General features: G+C 32.1%; 1 protein-coding gene across 3 annotated transcripts in view; it reads left to right on the top strand.

Annotated features, from left to right (window-relative positions):
• The window catches only part of LOC138327837 (coiled-coil domain-containing protein 22 homolog), a 26,366-nt gene extending 14,049 nt beyond the window's left edge, over positions 1-12,317 (top strand). For 2 of the 3 annotated variants that reach the window (XM_069274253.1, XM_069274251.1), the window contains exons 15-16: positions 218-292; positions 8,337-12,317. In XM_069274253.1, the coding sequence (XP_069130354.1) occupies positions 218-292; positions 8,337-8,453 (192 nt within the window). In that variant the 3' untranslated portion in view covers positions 8,454-12,317. Of the gene's footprint in view, positions 1-217; positions 293-1,407; positions 1,446-8,336 lie in introns of all 3 variants that reach the window. The other variant, XM_069274252.1, reaches the window with a different exon arrangement.

The following is a 12,317-nucleotide window of genomic DNA, read 5'->3' as shown; positions in this document are numbered from 1 at the left end:
CAATATCTTCAGCATAGAGTTATCTCCCTTAGTCTATAAGCTATGAATTTCAGTGGGAAAAGCAGAAAAGTTTTTAATTTGTTTCATACATGTATTCTTACAATGTAATTATTATTACTTTAACTATTTTGTATTTTGGCAAATAAAACTTTCTAACTATGTTGTTTCACCTTATATTACTATCGTTTAAATATAACTTTGTTAAAATTCATTTCAGAGTTGTGAGCTTTTGATATCTACAGTGGAGGAAACTGGTGTAATTATGAGAGAGATCCGAGAGTTAGAGGACCAGGTAAATATTTTGTCAATAGATACAGGTGAAATAAACAGGTGTAATAATAAGTGAGATCCGAGAGTTAGAGGACCAGGTAAATATTCTGTCAATAGATACAGGTGAAATAAACAGGTGTAATAATAAGTGAGATCCAAGAGTTAGAGGACCAGGTAAAAATTCTGTCAATAGATACAGGTGAAATAAACAGGTGAAATACCGTAATTACTAATTAGAGAGATCCAAGAGTTAGAAGACCAGGTAAATATTCTATCAATAGATACAGGTGAAATAAACAGGTGTAATAATTAGAGAGATCCAAAGGTTAGAGGACCAGGTAAATATTCTGTCAATAAATACAGATGAAACAAGCAGGTGTAATAATTAGAGAGATCAGAGAGTTAGAGGACCAGGTAAATATTTTGTCAATAGATACAGGTGAAATAAACAGGTGTAATAATTAGAGAGATCCGAGAGTAAGAGGACCAGGTAAATATTCTGTCAATAAATACAGATGAAATAAACAGGTGTAATAATGAGAGAGATCCGAGAGTTAGAGGACCATGTAAATATTCTGTCAATAAATTCAGGTGAAATAAACAGGTGTAATAATGAGAGAGATCAGAGAGTTAGAGGACCATGTAAATATTCTGTAAATAAATACAGGTGAAATAAACAGGTGTAATAATAAGTGAGATACGAGAGTTAGAGGACCAGTTAAATATTCTGTCAATAGATACAGGTGAAATAAACAGGTGTAATAATAAGTGAGATACGAGAGTTGGAGGACCAGGTAAAAATTCTGTAAATAGATACAGGTGAAATAAACAGGTGTAATAATTAGAAGAGATCCAAGATTTAGAGGACCAGGTAAATATTCTGTCAATAGATACAGGTGAAATAAACAGGTGTAATAATTAGAGAGATCAGAGAGTTAGAGGACCAGGTAAATATTCTGTCAATAGATACAGGTGAAATAAACAGGTGTAATAATTAGAGAGATCCGAGAGTAAGAGGACCAGGTAAATATTCTGTCAATAAATACAGGTGAAATAAACAGGTGTAATAATAAGAGAGATCCGAGAGCTAGAGGACCAGTTAAATATTCTGTCAATAAATACAGGTGAAATAAACAGGTGTAATAATGAGAGAGATCCGAGAGTTAGAGGACCAGGTAAATATTCTGTCAATAAATACAGGTGAAATAAACAGGTGTAATAATAAGAGAGATCCGAGAGTTAGAGGACCAGTTAAATATTCTGTCAATACAGGTGTAATAATGAGAGAGATCAGAGAGGTAGGGCTAGGTAAATATTCTGTCAATAAATACAGGTGAAATAAACAGGTGTAATAATAAGTGAGATCGAGAGTTAGAGGACCAGGTAAAATTCTGTCAATAGATACAGGTGAAATAAACAGGTGAAATACCGTATTATAATTAGAGAGATCAAGAGTTAGAGGACCAGGTAAATATTCTATCAATAATACAGGTGAAATAAACAGGTGTAATAATTAGAGAGATCAAAGGTTAGAGGACCAGGTAAATATTCTGTCAATAAATACAGGTGAAATAAACAGGTGTAATAATTAGAGAGATACGAGAGTTGGAGGACCAGGTAAAAATTCTGTAAATAGATACAGGTGAAATAAACAGGTGTAATAATGAGAGAGATCCAAGATTTAGAGGACCAGGTAAAAATTCTGTCAATAGATACAGGTGAAATAAACAGGTGAAATACCGTAATTACTAATTAGAGAGATCTGAGAGTTAGAAGACCAGGAAAATATTCTGTCAATAGATACAGGTGAAATAAACAGGTGTAATAATTAGAGAGATCCAAAGGTTAGAGGACCAGGTAAATATTCTGTCAATAAATACAGATGAAACAAGCAGGTGTAATAATTAGAGAGATCAGAGAGTTAGAGGACCAGGTAAATATTTTGTCAATAGATACAGGTGAAATAAACAGGTGTAATAATTAGAGAGATCCGAGAGTAAGAGGACCAGGTAAATATTCTGTCAATAAATACAGATGAAATAAACAGGTGTAATAATGAGAGAGATCCGAGAGTTAGAGGACCATGTAAATATTCTGTCAATAAATTCAGGTGAAATAAACAGGTGTAATAATGAGAGAGATCAGAGAGTTAGAGGACCATGTAAATATTCTGTCAATAAATACAGGTGAAATAAACAGGTGTAATAATAAGTGAGATACGAGAGTTAGAGGACCAGTTAAATATTCTGTCAATAGATACAGGTGAAATAAACAGGTGTAATAATGAGATAGATCAGAGAGGTAGAGGGCTAGGTAAATATTCTGTCAATAAATACAGGTGAAATAAACAGGTGTAATAATAAGTGAGATACGAGAGTTAGAGGACCAGGTAAAAATTCTGTCAATAGATACAGGTGAAATAAACAGGTGAAATACCGTAATTACTAATTAGAGAGATCCAAGAGTTAGAGGGCTAGGTAAATATTCTGTCAATAAATACAGGTGAAATAAACAGGTGTAATAATTAGAGAGATCCAAAGGTTAGAGGACCAGGTAAATATTCTGTCAATAAATACAGATGAAACAAGCAGGTGTAATAATTAGAGAGATCAGAGAGTTAGAGGACCATGTAAATATTCTGTCAATAGATACAGGTGAAATAAACAGGTGTAATAATTAGAGAGATCCGAGAGTTAGAGGACCATGTAAATATTCTGTCAATAAATTCAGGTGAAATAAACAGGTGTAATAATGAGAGAGATCAGAGAGTTCGAGGACCATGTAAATATTCTGTCAATAAATACAGGTGAAATAAACAGGTGTAATAATAAGTGAGATACGAGAGTTAGAGGACCAGGTAAAAATTCTGTCAATAGATACAGGTGAAATAAACAGGTGTAATAATGAGAGAGATCCAAGAGTTAGAGGACCAGGTAAAAATTCTGTCAATAGATACAGGTGAAATAAACAGGTGAAATACCGTAATTACTAATTAGAGAGATCCAAGAGTTAGAAGACCAGGTAAATATTCTATCAATAGATACAGGTGAAATAAACAGGTGTAATAATTAGAGAGATCCAAAGGTTAGAGGACCAGGTAAATATTCTGTCAATAAATACAGATGAAACAAGCAGGTGTAATAATTAGAGAGATCAGAGAGTTAGAGGACCAGGTAAATATTTTGTCAATAGATACAGGTGAAATAAACAGGTGTAATAATTAGAGATATCCGAGAGTTAGAGGACCATGTAAATATTCTGTCAATAAATTCAGGTGAAATAAACAGGTGTAATAATGAGAGAGATCAGAGAGTTAGAGGACCATGTAAATATTCTGTCAATAAATACAGGTGAAATAAACAGGTGTAATAATAAGTGAGATACGAGAGTTAGAGGACCAGGTAAAAATTCTGTCAATAGATACAGGTGAAATAAACAGGTGTAATAATGAGAGAGATCCAAGAGTTAGAGGACCAGGTAAAAATTCTGTCAATAGATACAGGTGAAATAAACAGGTGAAATACCGTAATTACTAATTAGAGAGATCTGAGAGTTAGAAGACCAGGTAAATATTCTATCAATAGATACAGGTGAAATAAACAGGTGTAATAATTAGAGAGATCCAAAGGTTAGAGGACCAGGTAAATATTCTGTCAATAAATACAGATGAAACAAGCAGGTGTAATAATTAGAGAGATCAGAGAGTTAGAGGACCAGGTAAATATTTTGTCAATAGATACAGGTGAAATAAACAGGTGTAATAATTAGAGAGATCCGAGAGTAAGAGGACCAGGTAAATATTCTGTCAATAAATACAGATGAAATAAACAGGTGTAATAATGAGAGAGATCCGAGAGTTAGAGGACCATGTAAATATTCTGTCAATAAATTCAGGTGAAATAAACAGGTGTAATAATGAGAGAGATCAGAGAGTTAGAGGACCATGTAAATATTCTGTCAATAAATACAGGTGAAATAAACAGGTGTAATAATAAGTGAGATACGAGAGAGGACCAGTTAAATATTCTGTCAATAGATACAGGTGAAATAAACAGGTGTAATAATGAGAGAGATCAGAGAGGTAGAGGGCTAGGTAAATATTCTGTCAATAAATACAGGTGAAATAAACAGGTGTAATAATAAGTGAGATACGAGAGTTAGAGGACCAGGTAAAAATTCTGTCAATAGATACAGGTGAAATAAACAGGTGAAATACCGTAATTACTAATTAGAGAGATCCAAGAGTTAGAAGACCAGGTAAATATTCTATCAATAGATACAGGTGAAATAAACAGGTGTAATAATTAGAGAGATCCAAAGGTTAGAGGACCAGGTAAATATTCTGTCAATAAATACAGATGAAACAAGCAGGTGTAATAATTAGAGAGATCAGAGAGTTAGAGGACCATGTAAATATTCTGTCAATAGATACAGGTGAAATAAACAGGTGTAATAATTAGAGAGATCCGAGAGTTAGAGGACCATGTAAATATTCTGTCAATAAATTCAGGTGAAATAAACAGGTGTAATAATGAGAGAGATCAGAGAGTTCGAGGACCATGTAAATATTCTGTCAATAAATACAGGTGAAATAAACAGGTGTAATAATAAGTGAGATACGAGAGTTAGAGGACCAGGTAAAAATTCTGTCAATAGATACAGGTGAAATAAACAGGTGTAATAATGAGAGAGATCCAAGAGTTAGAGGACCAGGTAAAAATTCTGTCAATAGATACAGGTGAAATAAACAGGTGAAATACCGTAATTACTAATTAGAGAGATCCAAGAGTTAGAAGACCAGGTAAATATTCTATCAATAGATACAGGTGAAATAAACAGGTGTAATAATTAGAGAGATCCAAAGGTTAGAGGACCAGGTAAATATTCTGTCAATAAAATACAGATGAAACAAGCAGGTGTAATAATTAGAGAGATCAGAGAGTTAGAGGACCAGGTAAATATTTTGTCAATAGATACAGGTGAAATAAACAGGTGTAATAATTAGAGATATCCGAGAGGTTAGAGGACCATGTAAATATTCTGTCAATAAATTCAGGTGAAATAAACAGGTGTAATAATGAGAGAGATCAGAGAGTTAGAGGACCATGTAAATATTCTGTCAATAAATACAGGTGAAATAAACAGGTGTAATAATAAGTGAGATACGAGAGTTAGAGGACCAGGTAAAAATTCTGTCAATAGATACAGGTGAAATAAACAGGTGTAATAATGAGAGAGATCCAAGAGTTAGAGGACCAGGTAAAAATTCTGTCAATAGATACAGGTGAAATAAAAAGGTGAAATACCGTAATTACTAATTAGAGAGATCTGAGAGTTAGAAGACCAGGTAAATATTCTATCAATAGATACAGGTGAAATAAACAGGTGTAATAATTAGAGAGATCCAAAGGTTAGAGGACCAGGTAAATATTCTGTCAATAAATACAGATGAAACAAGCAGGTGTAATAATTAGAGAGATCAGAGAGAGTTAGAGGACCAGGTAAATATTTTGTCAATAGATACAGGTGAAATAAACAGGTGTAATAATTAGAGAGATCCGAGAGTAAGAGGACCAGGTAAATATTCTGTCAATAAATACAGATGAAATAAACAGGTGTAATAATGAGAGAGATCCGAGAGTTAGAGGACCATGTAAATATTCTGTCAATAAATTCAGGTGAAATAAACAGGTGTAATAATGAGAGAGATCAGAGAGTTAGAGGACCATGTAAATATTCTGTCAATAAATACAGGTGAAATAAACAGGTGTAATAATAAGTGAGATACGAGAGAGGACCAGTTAAATATTCTGTCAATAGATACAGGTGAAATAAACAGGTGTAATAATGAGAGAGATCAGAGAGGTAGAGGGCTAGGTAAATATTCTGTCAATAAATACAGGTGAAATAAACAGGTGTAATAATAAGTGAGATACGAGAGTTAGAGGACCAGGTAAAAATTCTGTCAATAGATACAGGTGAAATAAACAGGTGAAATACCGTAATTACTAATTAGAGAGATCTGAGAGTTAGAAGACCAGGTAAATATTCTATCAATAGATACAGGTGAAATAAACAGGTGTAATAATTAGAGAGATCCAAAGGTTAGAGGACCAGGTAAATATTCTGTCAATAAATACAGATGAAACAAGCAGGTGTAATAATTAGAGAGATCAGAGAGTTAGAGGACCAGGTAAATATTTTGTCAATAGATACAGGTGAAATAAACAGGTGTAATAATTAGAGAGATCCGAGAGTAAGAGGACCAGGTAAATATTCTGTCAATAAATACAGATGAAATAAACAGGTGTAATAATGAGAGAGATCAGAGAGTTAGAGGACCATGTAAATATTCTGTCAATAAATACAGATGAAATAAACAGGTGTAATAATGAGAGAGATCAGAGAGTTAGAGGACCATGTAAATATTCTGTCAATAAATACAGGTGAAATAAACAGGTGTAATAATAAGAGAGATCCGAGAGTAAGAGGACCAAGTAAATATTCTGAATAGATACAGGTAAAAATATAAACAGGTATAATAATGAGAGAGATCAGAGAGGTAGAGGGCTAGGTAAATATTCTGTCAATAAATACAGGTGAAATAAACAGGTGTAATAATAAGTGAGATACGAGAGTTAGAGGACCAGGTAAAAATTCTGTCAATAGATACAGGTGAAATAAACAGGTGAAATACCGTAATTACTAATTAGAGAGATCCAAGAGTTAGAGACGGTAAATATTCTTCAATAGATACAGGTGAAATAAACAGGTGTAATAATTAGAGAGATCCAAAGGTTAGAGGACCAGGTAAATATTCTGTCAATAAATACAGATGAAACAAGCAGGTGTAATAATTAGAGAGATCAGAGAGTTAGAGGACTAGGTAAATATTCTGTCAATAGATACAGGTGAAATAAACAGGTGTAATAATTAGAGAGATCCGAGAGTTAGAGGACCAGGTAAATATTCTGTCAATAAATACAGGTGAAATAAACAGGTGTAATAATGAGAGAGATCAGAGAGTTAGAGGACCATGTAAATATTCTGTCAATAAATACAGGTGAAATAAACAGGTGTAATAATAAGAGAGATCCGAGAGTTAGAGGACCAAGTAAATATTCTGTCAATAGATACAGGTAAAATATAAACAGGTATAATAACGAGAGAGATCCGAGAGTTAGAGGACCAAGTAAATATTCTGTCAATAGATACAGGTAAAATATAAACAGGTATAATAACGAGAGAGATCCAAGATTTAGAGGACCAGGTAAATATTCTGTCAATAGATACAGGTTGAATAAACAGGTGTAATAATGAGAGAGATCCGAGAGCTAGAGGACCAGTTAAATATTCTGTCAATAGATACAGGTGAAATAAACAGGTGTAATAATGAGAGAGATCAGAGAGGTAGAGGGCTAGGTAAATATTCTGTCAATAAATACAGGTGAAATAAACAGGTGTAATAATGAGAGAGATCCAAGAGTTAGAGGACCAGGTAAATATTCTGTCAATAAATACAGGTGAAATAAACAGGTGTAATAATTAGATAGATCCGAGATTTAGAGGTCCAGGTAAATATTCTGTCAATAGATACAGGTGAAATAAACAGGTGTAATAATGAGAGAGATCTGAGAGTTAGAGGACCAGGTAAATATTCTGTCAATAAATACATGTCAAACTTTTGCGCATACAATACATAAAGAGAAAAAAAATCAGAGCCAGGTTAATATTCTGTTTAGATGTAGATTTGGGTGTAAACATTCAGGAAATGCACAATTTCATTTTAACACTTACCAGGTAGTCTCTTCTTCCTTATATTTTAATATATTGGGGGGGGGGGGGGGCTAAAAAATTTTCTCACCACTAAGTAACTGTAAAGGTGACAAAGACTTATTTCATTTTGTTGTATATATACCTGTATATGATTTCTTTAGCAAATTTCAATATAATTCACGTGTACTAGCTATTGTAATTCTTCAAATAAGATCCTTTCTCTTGATTTAAAAATCATGCTCATCTGTGTTTAACATAAATTCATGTCTGCATTACATTTTTTGTTACAGATTGAGAATGAGAGCAAGAACAAAGTATTAAGTAATTTGGAGAAGATAACCTCGGATTACCAACAAATGAAGAAAGAAAATTCAACACTAATGGCCAAATTGAAACAGAAGTCGTAAATCATATTATAACATTCAATATTTTAAACTTTTAGCTATATATATTTATTTCATAGATTATTGCATTGGATGTAACAGAATAGCAAGCATTGGATTTAACAGTTGAGTAAAATCATAATTTAGGCATAATCTTTTCGTTTTGTGAGCAGGTATCTACGACAAGGGGAGATAATTTTTCCAAAACAAAACAAAAACAGGACTCCTTGAACTAGCCATAGTCTCAGGCTCAGTAAATATGTCTTGATATACACTGTACATGTATATGATTCTGTCAATGCAGGTACACAATCTGAATTCATAGTTAGGCTGATTTATCTCCCCTTGTGAGCATGTCATGTCTAGGATAACAAGGACATTCATGGGTTATAGAATGTGATTATATTGTCACACTCCCAAGGCAGGGAAAGATTTTATTAATCTTCTGTTATGAAGATTATTATGGGAATATCGTTAATTTGTGAGAAAATGATGCATTTTTTACACCAAAACAACTCAAACAAGCAAGGTAATGATACTCTAAAAGGGAGATAATTCAAAACAGAAAGTAAAAGAAATAGATTCATGAGACTAACCAGTGTCTGGACAACATATTAGGGTTAGCTTCTACAGTCTTTAAGTCTGTGATAAAATATTTTTACAGTATCTGATATATCAAGACCATACACAAAAAGTTTAAATTGATTTAATACATACTATAATTTGATACTTTGTTAAAACATGATTGGTCCTATAATCATAAAAGATTGTTAGGTGATTAATCCATTGTTTCTTCTTTCAAATAAATGAATTAAGGCAAAAATAATTTCCTTGCTCATTTATTCCCTATCTCATTCAATGTGTGGGTTTTTTTTAATTGAAGTTTTCATGTTACCTGACTTTATAAAAAAATTACCAGATGAAGTCTTTTGTGTGAATTGTTTAAAGTCATTTTCATTCATCCACTTGGCATTAAGCCTTAAATTTCTGATGATGTAAACCAAATATAATTGTCTCTATCGATTCTGTATTTAAGCAACTTTGAATGGAAAAAAATATCAGAAGCTTGTTTGATTATATATCAAAATACAGTTACTGAACATTTTTACCAACAAATTAATTCAAAAGCGCTAACACATGAATGAGAGTGCACACAAACAGTTCTAGTCCTGACAAAGATTTCTAACGATTTGATCCACTAATAACAGTGGTAGTGGCAGAGAAATCAATTGTATTGTATCATCACAAATCATCCCTATCACCATTACAGCTGGTTGCTGTACCAGGAATGCCGCCTGAGATTATTTTATATTGTACTGATAATGATGTTAAAAGGACTGATGTGCCATAAAATTGGCCTAGTGATCTTAATTAATGTATATTTGTAGTTTGTTTAAGCATTGAGCTATTATCAATAGCAGTAAAAAGTTTATGAATAATGTTTTAGTGAAAGTTGAAAACATATGGTCCACATTAGCTTGTGTAAGGCTTCATTTCCAACAAAAAGTGATATCCACAGCATAGATAATTTTTGAAAACATGTATAGTGAAAATCTTGTTACGCTTTTCAAATCCTGTACATTTATTCCTGTTTATGAGCAGATGAAGTTTCTACAATCTGAGATTTCTGAAAACATCTATAGGCTGTCATAAAAGTTTGTAAAATTTATTGTACATTACGTACAGTTTCAAATTAATTATTAAACAGTGGTTAGCTTATACTTTAAATTAATTATTGAAATATTGGTTGAACTATTAGTCCCAGAATGTTAGGAATTATACATCATCTTTGTTGGTGTTAAATTTGATATTTTATTTTGCTCTAATTTTATGTTAATTCATGTTGATTAATAAGCATGCAGGTAGTTAATTCTGTAGGTTTCTATTTGTTATTGGCACAGTGATCTTGTTTCTATTTCGTCTTTTCATATTTCAGAGTTATCTCCCTTGCAAGAAGGTATCAATTGTGACGTCATTATTTTTGTTTTCTCTAAAAAATATGAAGTTACAATCACAAACACATGATTCGACAATCAATACCTAATTGTAAGAGCAGATAACTCTTTTGATATGAAAAGATAGAATTTGGTGTGTAAGAGCTATTATAATAGAGCACAAAATGAATTTGTCTTCCTAATAATATTGTAGCGGCTCAAACTTCACTGCTGGAATATTGTATATAAAGCTTATTTGTATAAACATCTCCATTAAACCTTTAATGCAATATATGACAATTATTTGCATTTGATGGATCGCCAGCTGTCAATCAAACCGCACATCACTTTTGCTTTTTGTATTGTGTATGCTATAACATTTGTGCGGACATTGTATAGGTACATATATGTTTGCGAGTACAAGTGTGGCTACAATTACTGCCTGGCAATCAGTCAATTCTAAAGATTGTTGACAAATAGCATTGTATGATAGATGACCAAAAGAAGATGAACTGCCTTAAATCTGTATTGATGTGAATCAGTCAATACTAAATATTCATCTTTTGATAAAAATGATAAATGTAAATCCTTAAAAAATTCTTAAATTGTGCACCTGAAAATTTAACAGGTAGGTGTACAATGTACAAGGTACATGTATGTGAATTTTGATTTTGCACCCCATTGTACACATTGCTATTGCAATGTATAAATATCTTGCTTTAAATTATTACATTGGTAATTCGTTTAAAACACCTTAATAGTGTTGTATTTCCAAGTTATATACCATAGCATTAGTTATACTTCTATACTTGTACTAAGAGGAATTATCCTTATTACTTAAGCATTGTATTACAAGTTGATAATGATGTGCCATCAAATGTGGCAATAATCTGGTGCTGCTTGTATGTAAATGTCATTATACAGATGTATATATATGTAAACATGACATCATACATGTTAATTGTTCATTTTAATCACATTCATTCCTATTGTACATAACAAACAATTTACTGCATAAACTCATATGTCATCATGTTATTGTATTGACCATGATGTAATACATTATAATGACTCGTGGTATTTTAACAGTTTGGTTTAGAACTTTGAACTTTCATAGTATTTTAGTATATTAAGCTTAGAGCAATTTATTTTTGCTGTCGGGACTGAAAGTTGCACCTGGTGTTTATTTACAGGTGTGAGTTGGGTCCTGCATGGTAACCATAGAAATGATATCCATGAACATTTAAGACATTCACTGGAAATGAAATATTTTTATTTAATATGGAACAGATTTTAGATATGGGAGGCTTTCTTAGCAATTGATATTCTTCTTTAATATCTCTGTAGTGACATCATACTTCAGTAATTCACCATACAGATTTATTTACTTTTCTTCTCGTTCAGCAATGAAAAGAAAAAAAAATAAGCAAACAAAAAAGAGCACACAATGGAGAATTAATTATATAATAGTAAATTAATGAAAGAAAGTACACACAAAAATATCATGCTGTACTGTAATAAAACATTATATAGATAAAGAGATAAGACCATCTGACTTTTTTCATGAAACTTGCACACAACGATGGTTAGAGACTACTACGCCACAGGGACCTGGCACGAAAATTTTTAACCAACAGTATAAATATATATTATAGTAACTATAATATATATATGTATACTGTTGGTTACAATTTTTCGTGCCATTTCCCTGTATACTACACTACTGTGTACTTATCACAAGTGTAGTGTAGTAACTATAAGTGCAATCAACTGTAGGTCTTTAATGATGAGTGTCTGAACATTAACTTATATGAATAATTATAATAAACTTATTGGAAAGGGACATTATGGTTGGTTCTTTTACCAGTACAGCTGTTATTGTTGTATTATTATATACATTAAGAAAATGTTATTGCATAACAAATTCCATTTTTTAATAAAATAAATGCTTAAA

Source organism: Argopecten irradians, chromosome 7, assembly GCF_041381155.1.
Source record: "Argopecten irradians isolate NY chromosome 7, Ai_NY, whole genome shotgun sequence".
NCBI lineage: Eukaryota > Metazoa > Mollusca > Bivalvia > Pectinida > Pectinidae > Argopecten > Argopecten irradians.
This window is presented reverse-complemented; position numbering and strand designations above follow the sequence as displayed.